The sequence below is a fragment of the Centroberyx affinis genome, unplaced genomic scaffold, assembly GCF_046629955.1.
Source record: "Centroberyx affinis isolate AG114_WGS23_722 - 3 ecotype Tasmania unplaced genomic scaffold, CSIRO-AGI_Caff_v1 ptg003708l_1, whole genome shotgun sequence".
Taxonomy (NCBI): Eukaryota; Metazoa; Chordata; class Actinopteri; order Beryciformes; family Berycidae; genus Centroberyx; species Centroberyx affinis.
The window spans coordinates 55,854-74,205 of record NW_027281598.1 but is presented as its reverse complement, the minus strand read 5'-3'; the positions used below and the strand labels follow the sequence as shown (position 1 = coordinate 74,205).

The window sequence follows — 18,352 nt, the reverse complement described above, 5'->3', positions numbered from 1 at the left end:
CTGGATCCAAAAAGGTAGTGGACGATTAACACTGCAGCCAACTAGTACATACAACGAACAGTTGACGAAAACAGGTGACTTTACCTTTTCTTTTAACGCAGTTAGCTACCCTTGTATTGCATGTCACGCTGCATGTATTGGTCTAGTCATTACCGTAGGATACACTGCCATGTCTTTTGAAACTAGTGTTGAAATTAAGCGTCGTGCTAGCAATTCTTATTAAAGCCAGCCGTTCCGCTAACGCATGTTTCTACTATTTTCTAGTTTTCCATTGTCATGTCAACAGAGGATAGTTACATGCAACCTCATCATACGCACGAAAACGCTTTATAACATCCCCGGTACTCAGTAATGAGCTTATAGTGGCCGTATGATAGTTTATGGTGTTTGTTATCTCTGTGGTATCACTACAATGTTCCTATATGGACTTACCATGTGTATATATGTCCTCCATAATGACTATATCATCACTTTATGGCAAATCCATCTCCTTTACTTGCTCTGTGGCAAAATATTCCCGTAGAGACTCAAAGATTTGCTGTGATGTTTTTATAGTAAAAATGTTAATGGTATGAAAACATAGCAACAATTTGAACTATATGCAGTGTGAAATGGAATGGGAATGGAATATGAGTAAATATGCTGCTTATATATAGGATGTGATTTGTGTTCATATGATTCGGTGTACAGAAGGCCATAAATGTATACAGAAAGTGTCTATGGCCTTATGAGGGGAGCGACTGAAAAACATTGCTGCATCAAGTTCATTCACTAGTCTTTAACTACATCTATCTATCTATCTATCTATCTATCTATCTATCTATCTATCTATCTACCTATCTATCTATCTATCTGTCAGGATGAGAAGTGGTAGGTATCTTGTGGAGTGGGGGGGTCTGCTGGTCCTCCTGTCCTGCTGTCTGCTGTGTGTTCACTCTCACGGGGATCCGGAGCACCATGAACAGCCGCCGGCCGAGGAGGGTACAGCTCAGAGATCGGGCCACGGCCACGGCCTGGACAGAAACCTGGTCCAGGACAAAGAGTGAGTGAGATCTATACATTTAAAGTGTGCTCCCTGCTGATGCACGATACCAACCTAATTTGCATGGATCGATGAACTTTGAACACTGTCAACAAGCTCAACCTGCCTCAGTGGGATCAGGAGACTTATTTTTTTTGCTTTCCCTGCCACGATATAGGGCTGCTACACAGGTCTGGAAAGTATGGAACTCTGTGGGAAGTGAATTTGATGTGTTACTTATGTCTTGAAAAGTTTGGTTATTGCATGAAAAGCATGAAAAAGTATAGAAAAAACACATTTCATTGTAGAAGACCCACTGTCATTTCATCTGCTGTGATAGTGTTGCAAAGAATAATGTTCAGGTGCAATCATATGGCCTAGGAGACAGTCATATTGCCCATCTATTATCAGCATTCATTATATTGAACATCTAAATATCAAAACAGGTCAAAAAATTAAAATATGGAAAATGTGTTGGGAAACCATAATGTATTTTAACTCCAAACAAAATATCAAATCCAGTCAAAAAAAAAGATATGGTAAAAGTATGAGATTTTAGAGCAGAAAATGTATGGGAACCCATGATGTTGCGTCCATTGACCAAAGGCTTACTTAGATGAATGCTGTGTGTGTGACTGTTTGACATCAAGTGACCGCTCTGTCGTCCTGCAGCCACATCATGGAGCACCTGGAGGGAGTGATAGACAAACCAGAGAAAGACATGACCCCCCAGGAGCTTCAGCTGCACTACTTCAAGATGCACGACTACGACGGCAACAACCTGCTGGACGGGCTGGAGCTGGCCACCGCTATCACACACGTACACAAAGAGGTAGCTGTGTGTGTGTGTGTGTGTGTGTGCATTTGTCTTCTTAGGTGTGCACATCAGTGCCTGTGACCATTGCTGTCTGATTGCGCATAGCCAGTGCACAGATAGCATGCGTTTTCCAATTTAAAGTCACAATGAAGTGAAAAATGACTTTTTCACCTTGCTATCTAATACTCCATATCATAACATGCACCTATTTAACAATAAATGCCCCTATTTTCTATTTTCTCATATTTTTATATCAAAATCCTATTACTTTTACTTCCTGGAAACAACATATTTTTAGTGGTTACTTGACTCTTACTGTTACATACAGTGGTGGAATGTAAGTAAGTGCATTTACTCAAGTACTTTACTTAAGTACAATTTAGAGGTACTTGTACTTTACTTGAGTATTTCCATTTCATGCTACTTTATACTTCTACTCCACTACATTTCAGAGGGAAATATTGTACTTTTTACTCCACTACCTTTATTTGACAGCTTTAGTTACTATTTACTTTGCAGATTTAGATTATTAATACAAATTATAAATCAACTAATAAATTATGATATATTTTTATAGGTTAAGCTACCCAGCAGTATATAAAGTTATTAAAATTAGCTCCACCTTTACCAGCTGCAACATTAAAGTGATGAACACATTAATGTATCAATAATTATAGTCCAATAACATGATATATATGATTCTGCAATGGGTCATTCTGCATAATGACTACTTTTACTTTTGCTACTTTAAGTATATTTTGATACTTTTGTACTTTTAAGTAAGATTTTGAATGAAGGACTTTTACTTGTAACAAAGTATTTTTACACTGTGGTATTGCTACTTTTACTGAAGTCAAAGATCTGAATACTTCTTCCACCACTGGTTACATAAAAGTTCCAACCAATAATATCACAGATTTTTGAACAGTCCCCCGCTCCGCCCCTCCCATCATATGAAAACTACAATTTAACAACTTTAATCTTATTAATCTGAACAACTTTTCTTGGTTTTCAGGAGGGAGGAGAGAACAGCCAGCCAATGAGAGAGGAGGACCTCATAAATCTCATCGACGACGTTCTGAGGGACGATGACAAAAACAACGATGGTTACATAGACTACGCCGAGTTTGCCAAATCACTGGAGCACTGATACGGTTTCTCCGTGTCTGCCGCCACAGCAAGGAACCTGCAGAGGAGGGAGGGAGGGAGGGAGGGAAGGAAGGAAGGAGGGAGGGAGCGCACGTCACCGCAGGCACATGAGCCACATGGGAGCCGGACTGAAAAGCTTAGTCTTTGCTTTCTCTGTTTCACAGGCGATCGATCTGAGGTGTTGGCAATTTATGTAGCTCTTTGTGTATTTTCTAAGCATAATGTCAATTCTTGATTTTTCTTTTTTTCTCTGTGTAACCTCGTTGCTGGCAGACAAAAATAGGTCCGCTGCTTTTGAAATCAAGAATTGAGGTAACTCCCAGGCCTAGAAAGAAGTGTGCAAGAAGCTGACAAAACAGCAGCAAAACTTCTTATGCTAATAATTTGGTAAGCAGTGGAAAAGGAGGTAAATAGATGGAACATCACTGTGAGTTTTTAGTGTATGCTCACACTTTGCAGAGTGACATGCCTGCCCCTTCCTTCTTTCTAGATTCCTGGAACAACACAACCCCGTCTTTTCCAAATCAAGTCATTTTTTTGAAGCACAGGAGCGCTGCAGTGTTTGTGTCTTACTTTTTCTGTGGTGCTACGCTTCATCCACCCTGATAGCCCAATAGCATCTATACAGAAAAGTTCCTGGGCTTGAATCAATGCACAATCATCTACATTTGCTAACACGCCTTTCCTGTGTCACACGCAACATTGTGGACCAAATGACTCCTCATGTGAATTCATTGCTTTCATTTGCTGTTTTTGGACGGCGATAAAGACAAACAGGCGGTCCTCATAACGTTTGAAAGTGGCCTTTACGTACTCAAATGTAATGTAATATACCGATGAAGTAGTGTGTATACAGAGTAGTAGCAAAGCTTGGTGGATTGATCAGGTGCTTTTGAAGGATTTTATCTCAAAGGATGACCAAGGCTGCGTTCAGAATGACACAGTATTGAATGTTGTAAGCGGAGACCTCATGAAACATTTTCCTATTGAATGCAGCTCAAGTTATTTTCGCTGTCATTGTTACGAAAGGTCATCGACTGTATGAGCCGATCCCCATCCTCTTCACCTCAGCCTGTGCCCCACCTGAGCTCCTAAGAGCTAGAGATACTTGACATAACCCTGTCCTCATAGAGTGAATGTAAAGCTGCGCCACATTGTGCATTGTTAATTCTTCATCACTGGATAAACTAGACTCACAGCACACTGGTAGACGCTGCTGCCGCTGCAGATTTTGAAGGCTGACTTTGCTTCATGGGTTTTCAGTAAAGCACTTGATGCACAGTACAATGCAGCCGGGGGTTTGCTCGCTCCAAATATTAGCTGCCAATGTCAGGTCTTTGTGTGACAAAGCCTGTTGTCTGTTTAATCCATCTGTAATTTCTTCTAATGTATGATTTCCTACAGATGAATTCTATATTTTTGTCATTCAGTATTGATTGTTCGATTAATTCAGGTTGTTTGAACGCAACTATTTAAATAAGTGAATAGCAGAACAGATGCAACTGTGTTGTCTCTGGAATGTGACATATTAAAAAATACTGTAATCTACACACTGTTCTCTTGGTGTTTTCTTAAAAATGTATCAAGGTGTGAAGTCCTGTCAGATTATGTTTATGTTCAGAATATTGACCAATCATTGCAAAAAAACCCAATGTAAATCTTTATTTATGAAATGCAAAATTTGAGCTTTATGTACAGTATTGAAATGCAGTTTAAATGTTATAGATTAAGATTTGATTCAGGAAAAATCTCCCCTCCATGAATGTTTAATGGAGGGATGCACACAGTTCACCACATGCAGCAGATTCCAAACCACATTTTGGCTAAATTGCAGTGAAAATAAAAAGTGTGTGTGTGTGTGTGTGTGTGCAGTCCTATGAACAACCAGGCCCATTAACACTTCAGACCTCCCTACAGTGGAGTGAATCAGTATATTAGTGGTTAGAGTTGTTCAGGGGGAATGGCAACATAGGTGATTGAAAGAATGTTTGAATTGAAAGCAATACAGATAGAGTGTGAGATCATTTATCACAGGTGCTACATACCCAGCCATAGATACATCTTAACCATATCTTACGATGTTTTGAAACATGTCCTAAAATGTCTTAAAACATATTAGCAAAGACGTCTAAAAACATCTCAATGCATGTAGGTGATGGCTGGGTGTGTAATGAGTAGTTTCAGCAGAGTTGTTTCAACTTTCCCTGGATAAATAGAGGTTAAACACTCAGCTCTATTTCATATGTTATTGTGAAACATAAAGCATGTTTCCCCTCGTCTCTTCTTAGCTCCAGTGGGAGGCGGGGTCCAGAGCCGGCATGGAGGCCAAGGAGAACATGGGCGAGGCGAGGCCGGCGGGCGGCGCTCCGATGCTCCTCAGCGGGCCGTACCAGTCGTCGTGCTGCCGCTGGGAGGCCGGAGGCGGCGGCTGGACGGCGGGGCAGGGGCACTGGCCGACCGGGACCGGGACCGGGCCCGGGTGGTGGGAATACCCCGCCGAGGGCAGCATGGGGGAGAGGCGGGGGATGTGTGCCAGGGACTGGGGGTAGTACTGGCGGGCCATGCCGGGCGGCTGGACGCACACGCCGCCCAGCAGCGGCCCGTGGCCCGGCATCATACCCACTGCAAGCACTTTCTGGGACGCACGCTCCTGCTTCCGCTGCTTGGCTCTTCTGTTCTGGAACCATACCTGCTGAGGCAAATGACGTTTCAGAAGAATCAGAAACCAGGACATGTCAGCCGGCCTGCGTTGAACCCAAAAAACTGAGCATGGAAAAACAACTTTAATGAAGAGCTCAGTTCTTATGGAAGAAAAGCAACTACATGGCTTTAGAGAGTAGTTTTAGTCAGCCTCATCAGTTTCTTCTTTAGCCCTTTAGGGCATAGTCCACTAATTAAAGGGAATGTAAGGACATTTGCTCTCAGATGAGAACATGGCTCTAATATTTAGAATAAAGAAAATACATACATACATAATGCTGCAAAGTCCATCATTCTAGGTTTAGTGTGTACATCACACATTTGGCAATTAATGCAATGTATGAACCACACACACACACACACACTCACACATTGTCATCAGTGTTGGGTTTTATTGTGCTACTGTAACTATGAGTTTTCCCAGTAATGAGTGGTGTAAAATACTACTTTTTTCAATTTTGGTAATAATATGACTATTACCAATCAATCAAAAAAAGTTGTTAGTTTTGTTATCAGCCCATCTAAATATCAAATTGAAGTTGATGTATCTAAACTATATCACACCTCCATTCCTTGGGTAAAAATGTAAAAGAGGTGAGGAACATGTCATGTCCAGGCCCAGTGTATGGGGCTGTCCCACCTGTATGCGCGCCTCGTTGAGCTTGGTGACCCGGGCCAGCTCCTCCCGGTAGTAGATGTCTGGGTAGTGGTTTTGTCCGAAGGCCACCTCCAGCTGCTCCAGCTGCCTGTGGCTGAAGGTGGTGCGGTGGCGCCTGCGGGCCGGGGAGGGGTAGGCCCTGCTGCGTCGGGCCAGGCCCGCGGCCACGGAGGCCTCACACAGTGACCCTTTCCTCACCGACTCTCCGATATCTGTTCCCAGGATGAGGGGAAAAGGGGGTTTGAATGGAAAAGCCTTCACTTTTTCGGGGAGTAAATTCTCCAGCTCCTGTTTCTCGACTCCAAGCCTGCTTGTGTTTCCCGGGTTGGCATCATACAAAAAGTAGCCTAAATTTTGTAAGAGCACATTTCACTGATGGCTGTCTCGAAAAAGAGGGATTACCCCGACTTTAGGGTTCCCACTGCCACCGGGCAACCTGAGAGCCAAAGGGCTTTAGCTGCCAAAGACAATCTCGTGAGAAAAAGATACCAGAGACCGGGGGATTTGACTGAGATTATTACAACAATAGCTAACAAAGTGACTAATTTGTAAAATTGGTGGAGTGAGATGACATTGTCCAATCATATTATGGTGGTTGGAGAAGACACTGAAGTAGCTGACTTGATGATTTGTAATAAAATTGTGCTCTTATTTACACACAGTTTAGTTTTTTCTCTTAATTATCCGCACCAAAGCTGGGAATTTGATTCAAACTGTTTAATAAAACTAATTTAGGGATTAAGAAAGTAATTTACTGGCTTTAAAGATTAAATGAGGATAGTGCAGCAACTGCACAGCCTTATTTACTGTAATCAAATAAACAATATATATCATGGAATTTTATATTCTTATATAAGTCAATTGATTAAATTCAACTAGAACCTGTATTCCCTAAACCTGACAACTAACTAATACACTGTCCATTAGGGTTCGACTGATATAGGTTTTTGGAGGCTGATACTGATATTTTTGTATTAAAGGACAGGGAATATTTTGTTTCCCCAAAAATGTGTTTTCTTATAAGGGTGGAAAAGCCTCTGAAACAGCATTTAGACCATCATGGGACACTGTCATGGGACACTCTCCACTGAAACCAGACTAATGACATTATTTTAGTGTTAGCAGACTGACCCACTGCACCTATTCAATAGAAGGAGAAACTCTGCTATTACTGCCTTAGAGTTAATTTAAAGAATTAATTTACAAGAAAGATTACTGAACACTTCAATAAATGAATAAAATATGCAAAGAAAATGTTTAATTGCAGGTTTCGCAAACTGTTTTTATGTCAGAGAGGAGCCTCCATCATATCGGACGCCACTCACTGGTTGATATCTGATTTTTAATAAAAGGGCAACATTGGCCCCATATATCGGTCTAACTCTACTGTCCATACCACCTTCATATAAAGCACACTGTGTGGACTCACCTGCGCTGGAGCTGACAGTAGCCATGTCGGAGTAGATCTCTGCACAGTCCTGGTCCTGGCGGCTCCTCGCTGCACCCCCCCCTGCCTTTACCTGGGCCATCGCTGCAGGTCTGGCTCACCGCCGGGACGCTCCGGACGACTTGATCCCCCAGACAGACACAGCTCACCATGACATCACATGCCATGCCCATGTCCCACCCATTCAGTATACCTTTACCTGTGTGTGTGTGTGTGTGTGTGTGTGTGTGTGTGTGTGTGTGTGTGCGTGTGTGTTTGTGTGTCTTGGCAATGACCACAGTATTTATTTACAGGGGAGTCTGGTCCATATAGGATAGGAGGAATGGCCCTCCCCAACTTTTGGGCCTTTTCTTGTACTAAAGAGTAGGTTTTTTAGTGTTGAGTACAATAGACTCAGTAGACATTTTGGGCCTTTAAAGCATTACCAGCATCCATTGGGTAAATTCAAATTATCACAATTTATGCTGTCTTGTCTTGTCTTTACATGAAATGAAAGGAAAAATCCACCTTCATCTACTTTTACTTATCATCAATCTGTGATGTTCAATGCATTCCAGGAGTTATTTTGTGATGAACTGTTATTAACTTTTTTGGTGTTCCCACTTCCCCTTGATCTGCTTTGTCTACTTCTACCTGAGTAAGTGATTTCCTACATTTCCCACAATGCCTTTTGACAACTCCCAGAGAAGTAGCGTGAACTTGTTGATTTCAATCAAAGACGGGCGTATGGGCATATAAGTATAGCTAGTTTGTGGACTTTAGGGTGCCTATGCGCTCCTTATTCAAAGCACAACATGTCATGATGGCTGCATTGTATTCTGGTCTATTGAGGCTTCTGTCAGTGGAGAAATTGGTCTCTCTCCTCTTCTACGATGGATTTCTCCCTGTATGATTGTTGAATATTGAATGAAGAAAAATACACCACTAAACAACAAAATGTCCCAGAACTTCAAGGTATATTGCCAATAGCTTTTCCTTTATGGATGGATCAGACAGATCAACAGATATTTGTGGTTCAACACAGACTTTCATTGTTGAATTACACACAAGACCTATACTGTATGGCATTTGTGCTCACATTTTTGATTTATTTATCTATTATTTCTGTTTTAGCATAACATTTGTCTAGTATCTTGGTGTGGTTTGAGTGTCTCTCTGGGGAGGTGCAATGGAGCATGTGACCACCAGGTGGCCCTATAACGTCAGGCTGTGTGACAGACAGACGGAGACGGACTGAGCGGCAACACCCGAGCCGAGAGTCCTCATACGTCCTTATTGTGGGACAGGAAGGTGAGTGTGGAAACCGTCCAGCTGAGTATACACTGACCCGGTCTCCTAAAACCAGAGTCCCTCTCAGGTCGGGTCCCTGTGTTGTGAGCGCGGTGGCTCGGCTGACGCGGCCCGATTTAACCGAGCTGAACTCTTGCGTGGCCTCCTGGGACCCCGGGGCCGCTGGCGGGCCGTTCCCATGATGCTAAACTCAGTGCAAGGGCCAGTGGAGAGGAACGGCCCTCTCTCACACGACTGGATACTGGGAACGGACCCAGTGCAGTCCCAGTCAGCGCTGAGTCATGGCAGGACAGCGGGGAAGGCAGTTCAGACGCTTGGAGAGCAGCAACTGGCATTTTATCAGCTGGTCTGGGTGTCTGCTGGTAGCATCGAGCAAGACAGTAACTCATCATGGGCTATATCTGTTGAACAATGCTATTTGCTTGTGCATGTGTGTGTGTGTGTGTGTGTGTGTGTGTGTGTGTGTTCAGATAGCAACAGTAATGACTACTTGGAAACCTATGCACGCAGTGTGCACATGAAAGCACACACACACACACACACATATTAGTCAGTATATCAAGATAGTGACTCACAAGCTCTCATAATGGTGTGTGTACGTGTGTGTGTGAGTGTGTATGTGTGTGTGTTTTCATGTGCACACTGCATGCATAGGTTTCCACGTAGCGATCACCGTCACTGTCTGATACACGCACACACACACACACACACACACACACACACACACACACACACATACACATACACATACACATACAGACACAACTATGAAAGCTTGTCAGTCTAACTTGATGTACTAATGTAACTTGTGTGTGTATGGTGTGTGTGTGTGTGTGTGTGTGTGTGCAACATATGCAAGCAGTGTGCACAACAAAGTGCATTCACACACACACACACACCACTATGAGAGCTTTTTACTTATCAACTGGATATACTAACTAGCTTGTGTGTATTTACGTGTGTGTGTGTGTGTGCGTGTTGTGCGTGTGTGTGTTCGACAGCACCGAATTCTAGGTAGCGCCTCTCCATTTAACTTCTTGTGTAACGTGTCCGTCCCCGGGGCCATTCGACCCGAGCGATAAGTGTGACTCCCGAGAACTAGTAAATCAAAAGTTCAAACGCCGCGTGGAAATGTGTTACACTGATAGATTGTATCCACCCCAACCACCACCCCCCCCCACCCTCCCCTCCCAAAAGACTCTGGCCAGGAAAAAGTAACACACAAAAACACACAGTGATTGAATAACCCGCTGGAAAAGCAAAGGATCAACGTTCGCATGGAGAGGCTCTCGTCGAATCGACAAATTAGCCCTGGAGATTGAGTTTACTTGTTGCAGATTCCTTGAGAAAGATGCCTTGTTCTGACTGCTCTCTGCGCCGAGTCGTCTAATTTGATTCCAAGTGTGTGTGTGTGTGTGTGTGTGTGTGTCTGTCTGCCAAGTCCTCTACACATCCCATATTCAGCTCACATGTTTCCTGTCCCAAACTTCGCCACAGCCAGAACGCCCCCCCCCAACCCCCCCCAGCAGAGCACACTGGGAACTGTCTGCGTTTTCTCTGCACCTCCCTTTTGTCTGTGGCTCTCCCTCTGCTTAAACCACACAAAAAAAAAAAAAAATCACCAAGTCGCAAAGTCGATTAGCCTCACACTACTCCAGCCTGGAAATCTTGTTTTTCTTAAAAGCGATTGAAAAATTCTGTCAATGGGGTGAGATCATTCCATTTGTTTCCAACACTTGTTTCAGGAAGTGTCAGCATCTTGACACGAGGCAGAATAAGGCACGACATTCGGATTAAGAAAATGACTGTGGATTGAAAAACAAATATTAAAACTGGTTGATTTGCATCGGAAGGCAAAGTCAGGACACTTCACTCCCTTAAAGGATAAGTTCATCGATTTTGGACCTATATATAATTTGTCTCTTCCATACCTGAAGCACTGGACAAATTGGGGTCATTTACACACCGCTTGTTACAGATTTCTCTCCAGGAACTTGATACCACCTCGCTGTCTTCATAATCCCTGCCTGATCGGTCGTAAAGAGCTGAGCGTGAGTCGTTAGCGCCGAGATGTAAACAGAGGAAATCGACCAGAAAAAAAAAAAACGAGTGGAGACAACCGATCATGCGGTATTGTAGAGCAACTGCACACGATCAGGCAGTGGGGGGACTAGTGTGTGTGAAGAATTCGACTAGTTCAGCCAAGCACACTGTGGAGGATGGAGCCACTGCAGCGCTTCGGTTTCTCTGCAAACCTTTTTTTTTTTTTTTGTGCAAACCAGCTGAATTTTGTTTCTGCAGCAAGTGTCCTGCCACTTTAACCCCTGGCAGCGTATACATTGTGCTCTCCCTAGTACGCTATAGGACCATGTGTTCGATGTAGCATAAGCCAATGTTGCATAAAGAATAAATTTAGCCCTGTCTCAGTTTCTGTAAGTTTATCTTTCCATCGGTCTATTATTAGGCCGTATTGAGGGCCAGAGGACCGGGGAAGTCTGTACTGCTGTGCCTGGTGTGTGAGTAGTAAACAGGATAGATCCATGTTTGATCCCCACAACAGTAAGTGAGTCCTGCTGAAGTGCCATTGAGCACGATGCTGAGTCAGCTAAAAATGTAAAAGAAATGTTTGTAGATACATTTCCAGAACTCGCTTTCCCTCGTTTCCTTTCTGTCTCTCTCTCTCACACACACACACACACACACACAGGCACACGCTTACACAAATACATACACACACGCTTACACACCATCCGCGACCCCGACTCTGCTACAATACGCTCGTAAGCAAATAACATGCAAGTCATACTACGCTGGGTGCTCCCTTTCAAACATGACACACACACGCACACACACACACACACACACACGCACACACACGTATGCCCCGTGCACTCGCAGGCCTCTGTGTGGTTGCGGCCGTGTCCAGTATGGACACATAGAGGAAATTCTTCCCTCCCAATTTCCCGGGACTGAACTGGGAGTGACCTGGCTGGCAGACACACAGCCCCGATGGAAGGAATGTAACCCAACTCCCCCCCACCCCACCCTCACCCCCACCCCCACCAACCCCTCCCCCCCCATCCAGCAGCCTGTTGGCCCGGCTGTGTGAGGGGGAGAAGGAGAGAGAGAGAGAGAGAGAGAGAGAGAGAAAGAGACATAGGGTGAGACGGATGTCTTTTATCTCTCACCAATTCACGAACCTCCCAGCTACACCGCAGTGAATATTAATCATTGAGGAGTCTGGCACGTGTTCATTGTTTTAAAGATTCATCCCTGTTTGAGAACAAGTTTCTGAGCCTCCCTGCAGCATCTTTGGCAGGCAGACCTCTGTTCTGTCTCATACTTTTCTTCTGTTTCTTTTCTTCTGCATCTCAGACAGCCGGCCGAGTCAAGAGCAGTAACAGCAACAACAATAATAGCAACAGCAACAACAACAACAACAACAGTAGCAGTAACAGCAACAACACCACCAGCAATAGCAATAGCAACAACGGCAGCAACAACAACAATAGCAACAACAACAACAACAATAGGAACAACAACAGTAGCAGCAAAAACAACAGCAACAACAATGCTACTCCTACTACCATTGTTACTACTACTGCTACTTCTGCTGCTACTACTACTACTACTACTACTACTGCTAGTACTAATGCTACTACTGCTGCTGCTACTGCTGCTACTACTACTACTGATACTGATAATAACTGTATTACATTCTCCTTAAATTACAGAAAGAAAGGCTTGAAAGTCTACTCAATAGTTCAGAAATGCAAGGTACCCCATCAACCTGAAGGCAAAAGGACAACTAGTACATACAGACATTTCCTACATACTTGTGATGAACATGAACGGACAACATGGTGGCGGTCCTGTTGTCCCAGCCCTGAAGCCTAATTATGTTGTCTGTTTCCTGTTCTGTCTCCTGTGCTGTTCTCTTCCTCTTAAACTGCTACCTAGGTACCGAGGTCTGCTGAGGATGGGGCAAGCAGCTGGCCAGGGGCAGGCGGGTTGGAGACATGAAATGTACAATTTTGTAAACTTGTCTTTTGCTTGTGTTACAGGGGTTCCCGGTGGGACCCTGTGTTTTATGGAGGGTGGGTGTGATGACCCTCCCACTCTCCTGGCTCTGCATCTTGCAGGAGCCTGGTGGGTGGAGTCATCATCAGAGCTGATGGAGTGCACCTGGACCCGGTGAACTCCTTTTGGCTTAAGAGGGCCTCGGACTATCAGTGTCTCTTTCCCTCCTCACTTATGCACACCTTTTGTTCTGGTCTTTTGGTTCGATGTAGTTTGTGTTTGTTTACCCCTTAGTTTTAGTTAATAAATCATTGTTTTAACTTTTACTTTGGCGTATGGCTCCCTCATTGTTACTTCCTTGAGCCAGGTTGTAACATAAGAAAAGACTAGAGGTGATTGCTGCAGAATGCTGTGTAGTGAATCTTCCCACGTAGAGGGAATGTGGATTCTCCTCCATGAACCACAATGTGGCTGATGTGGGCACCGGGCAGGGTGAAGTATGAATGAATGAATATATTTTACGGTTACCATGTTTTTTCCTTTTGATAGCAGCCCAGACTCACATTTACATTCCACTTTCTTCAGAGCGAGTTACACTCGGACGGGACACTTGGCCGTCGGGGCGCGGTACGGCTGATGCGGATCGAAGCCGAAGCCTCCGGGTTACGGGACGGGTCTCTCCGACCGCCGGGCCGGCCCGCCGGGGTGAAGCGGGAGCCATTGTGCCCATCATGACTCAGCGGGATGCATGCAGCGTGCGGCACTGCCCTCTCGGTGCCCGTGCCTGTGGCAGGACTCAATGTTCTCTGCTGTCATTTTACTGAGTCGGGCCGTCACATTATCCAGCGCCATGGGAAATCTCATCTTTCCGAGCTACAGATATATCGCCAAGAATGCCAAGTTTTCATCGCGCGGATTATCCTGCATGCTGTAAAAGCACTCACCGTGGTGAGTTAACTTAATGTAGTTTCAAGTCGAGTGTAAAATCTGCCAATTTCACTTGTTTCCAGGGCAGTTTCAATTCCATAATCGAGACAAAAAATCTGGAAATCAGGCAGATCATGCCACCAGTAACAAGATTTTACCTTTATAGATGGTGGCACTTTAATTTCAGAAACTCCTTTAAGCAAGTTGGCAGCGAGTGAAATCATCTCACCCCAACTAGCAGACTTTTTTTTTTTTTTTTTTTTTACAGTGTAGCTTCAGATCAGATAATGCCGAATCAAAAAAAAAAAAAAAAAATATGGCTTTTTCTGTCACCCGTCCATGTAAATGTCAGTTCCATTGTGGAGGGAGAGAGAGAGATAGCGGTGGCGTGTGGCGGCCTGCCCTGCGTGGGGTTTTCGAGGTTCAGCTGTTTGGCAGGAAGGGCCCCGGTGGATTTGCAGAGCTGTTGTCTGGATGCCTCCCCCGGTCCAGACTCCCCCGGCGGTGTCCTCTTCCACCCACCCCCTCCGACGGCCTTTATTGGCTCCCCGGGCCTCCTGTGGTCCTCCAAGGCACTCCCAGGCCCAGCCATGATACCCCCCCCCTCCGCCCCAAAGGCCCTGATCAGCCGCCGCAGGGAGGGAGACAGACTAGAGACGGACCAGACTAGCATGGTGTAAGTATCTGATTCTCTCTATCTCTCTCTTCCCACTCCTTTTATGTCTTTTTCCACTATTATTAGCTTGTTTCTTTAACTTCGCCCATCATTTAGGGTGTGTATCCTTCCTCAACAGGGGCGTCAATTCACTAAATCCTCAGTTATGACAAAGTCCCTGCATCTAATATCATGTCCGACCACAAAACCTGCTGATATCGATCGAAGCAATGACTGATGACTGACAGGATGTTATAGATATTTAGTCACTATGATAAATTATTAGATGTAGGTCACCAAACTATCAGCTTAGAGGGAACATTGATCCTGAATGCTCCTTTGATGTGATTTTTATAGATATGGCTTCCAAATAGATTTATGGATTTTTTTTTTTTTTTTTTGCTTCATCTTTGCTCTCCATTATAAAGATTAAAAAAACTTACAAGATCAAATTTGGACTGACTTGAGCTAAGGCACCTTGTCATATCCAACATGATGCTCATGCTCCTCAACACTATTGGTTATGGTCTTTTTTTGTTGCTGTTTTTTGCACCTTTATGTGTCTTGACTGTGAAGCACTTTATAATCTTTGTGGCATTATTGTGAACAAAATGTATACGAATTTTAAATACAATAGTTATAATAACAACAGTACCACTACTACTACTACTAATAATAATAATAATAATAATAATAATGAAAATAACTATCATTATTATCATTATTATTATTATTATTATTATTGTTGTCATTTTTGTTGTTCCATCAGAATCCGCTCTTTGCATCTCAGAGGTGGGACGCGTCGACACCTTGGTGATGGTAACCACGGCGACAGCAAGTATCCGGGTCATCCAATCGTCTAGGGCCGCACATGTACACATGCACGCCTCCTAATATAGCGCACATGTAGGCTATATTCTCCCTCATAAACCCACATGTGCACTCTCGACTGGTATAAGCGCTTGCATGCACACTCCCTGACCTCTGGGCCGGTATAGGATTTCTACTACTGTTACATTGCATATTGTAGTCTGCAGGCTATTCTTAGCGCGGGTAAAAGAGAAAACATGGTGAGGAAAGTTGGAAGGTTTTTAAAGATTAGGGAGCAGATACATGCTGCATACTGCAACAAATCATCAACTAAATATTTAATGGGCCAAGACAGAAATATTCGTACCATGTCTTATTAGGTTTCCTTTCATTTTGGACAAAGACGTCGAGGGTTTTGGGCTTCTGACTGAAGTCAGGCCAAGTCCAAGGCCGATATATCTTCGATTTCCAACACAACAACACATAATAAATCTAATCTGCTCTCCCCGTGTTAGCCAGCAGCTGTGGTTAGAGATGCAATCGTAAATTAAAAGGTGGGTGAACTTTGACCTCCAGTCGATCATCACAACTCATCCCAACCACCAATATAAACAAGAGTCGGTTATGTTTTCAAAAAATGCTTAATTTATGCTTTTTCCTTCGGAGATCCTGTCTTCATAGAACTTTCAGCAGTTTGATACTACATGATGTATGAATTTTGGTCTTAAAGTTCAGCCTTAAAAGGTGCTAAGGTGCTGTTGGGGTGACTCTGCTGCAAGGGATAAAGATCCAAAGCAGGACAGACAGTCTTTACCCCCCCCTGACCTAAACATATATGAATGTTTACGTATTAATAACTGTGTGTGTGTGTGTGTGCGCAGTGTGTGTCCGTCTGGAGCCGTGCCTCTCCTCTCGCGGGCCTCATCAGCGCAAACTTCCCAGAGTTTGCGGAGGTTTCCCCATCGTGCCAGCAGCAGCCACGCCCGAAACAGCTGGAACGAGGACAGGAGCGCACAGCTGGGAGGGAGAGAGCGGAGTGTCAACACCGCTTAACACTACCAACACTACCAACACACACAGAGAGAGAGAGAGAGAGAGAGAGAGAATGCTGAAAAACACACACATACACAGGATCAATGGCCAAAATGCTCTGCGGGACCCAGAGTGCGCTTTTAACAGCAGATTTGAGGGCATGTTACGAGTGTTTCGGAATGGTTACGGCATAAAACGCCTCGCTGTATGTGTGTGTGTGTGTGTGTGTGTTTGTGCGTGTGTGAACGGGAACAATGCAGGCATTTATAGAACGAATGCCGCAGCCTGTAACAAGGGCCCTTAACATATTAGCCATGTGACCCACTTGAGCTCAGAAAATGTACAATTGTACAACCACAGTTCATATAACATTGCATGTAACATTGCATTTTTCCCCACCAACAGCACAGCAATATTGCCCTATTTGCACAACACTGATATTACCGGTGATTTGTAATAATTACAGAGATTGTACAGAGTAATTTCAGCCATAATTTGGTTTTCCAGCATGATTTCTTTCTCTTTTCCTTCTTCCAGATGTAAAATTTCTATCTTCCTCCTGTCCTGAAAAATAGAGGCAGTACTGGACTGCAAGTTTGCTTTGCTAAAAACAAATTCTTGACCTTATAAAAATTGTATCTGGGGACAAAATCCAGGGGCAAATGTATTGCACGATAATGTGTTCACATAATACTAGTGCAAATAAGGCTTAAGACTGTGTGTGTGTGTGCGTGTGTGTGTGTGTGTGAGACCAGCGTGACCTCCGACCTACAGAGTGTGAGCCGGGCCGCTCGTTATAAGGCCCGCTGCCCCCACCGAGGCTGTGATGTCACCCCCCGAACACAGAACAGGCCGGGCTGGAAAAAAGCAAAAAAAAAAAAAAAAAAGCCTTAAAAAAAGAACTGAGAAACACAGTCCAGCGGAATAATTATATGAGAGAGGGAGTGAATCAGGAAATAGCTTTTGGTTTGGGAAACTCAGAGTTTTGAGGGAGCGCTGCCATGTGCTAAATGAAAACAGGATTTGCAGGGGGAAAAAAAGAAAAAAGAAAATAATGGAGAGAGTGAGAGAGAGAGAGGGAGAGAGAGAGAGAAGAGAGAGAGAGTGAGAGAGAGAATGAAGAAGCCAAAATGTTTTTTTTCTTGCAGAGGGGTATCCAATGGTCAGCAAGGAGAGTATCCTTTAACCCCCCCCCCTTTCTCTTTTCTAACTTTTCTCTATCCAACTACCCCCCCCCTCCTCCTCCTCCTCCCTCCCTCTCTCTCTCATTCTTTGTGTGCAAGTTGGCTGGCAGTCTCTCTCTCTCTCTCTCTTTCCTCACACGTTTTAATGGGTATCTTCCCAATCAGGTTTTTTTATTGCAGGAAATTTCAGCACACCACATTGCGTGAGCTGGAGGAGCGCTCCATTCTTAGCTCGGCACCGCTGAGTGCCAGGGTGCACTGCAGCTTGCCAGGGTGTGTGTGTGTGTGTGTGTGTGTGTGTGTGTGTGTGGGGTGGCGTTGGTGTCGGTTCGGTGCCAACGTTACAGTTCTGCACGGCTTTCCCCCCGTTCCTCCTCCTCCTCCTCCTCTTCTCCTTCTTCCTCCTCCTCCTCCTTCTCCTTCGTTTGGTAACAATAGTGAAGTCAGGGAAGGAGGCGGTGGAAGCCATTGAGAAGAGACCAAACAGTCCCTGCAAAATCAGAAAAAAGCAGACACACACACACACCACCCACCCAAACTCTGAGTCTGTTTGTGAGAGCTTCAACTCTTCACCTCTCTCTCTCTCTCTCTCTCTCTCTCTCTGTCCTCTTCTCACTTTATGGCAGCCACCTGGGTCTCTCT

The 18,352-nt window shown here is 44.3% G+C and overlaps 2 protein-coding genes across 2 annotated transcripts; one reads left to right on the top strand and one right to left on the bottom strand.

The window, feature by feature from the left end:
* On the top strand, nt 1-3,022 carry mcfd2 (multiple coagulation factor deficiency 2, ER cargo receptor complex subunit). Its single transcript, XM_071540681.1, has 4 exons — nt 1-74; nt 860-1,042; nt 1,694-1,853; nt 2,854-3,022. Exons 2-4 carry the CDS (start codon nt 861-863, stop codon nt 2,986-2,988), a joined length of 477 nt encoding a protein of 158 aa, XP_071396782.1. The 5' UTR covers nt 1-74; nt 860; the 3' UTR covers nt 2,989-3,022.
* A 2,249-nt stretch (nt 3,023-5,271) lies between these two features.
* On the bottom strand, nt 5,272-7,874 carry prop1 (PROP paired-like homeobox 1). Its single transcript, XM_071540683.1, has 3 exons — nt 7,775-7,874; nt 6,328-6,557; nt 5,272-5,676 (listed from the first exon to the last, which is right to left on the bottom strand). Exons 1-3 carry the CDS (start codon nt 7,872-7,874, stop codon nt 5,272-5,274), a joined length of 735 nt encoding a protein of 244 aa, XP_071396784.1.
* Between the last annotated feature and the right edge of the window lie 10,478 nt (nt 7,875-18,352).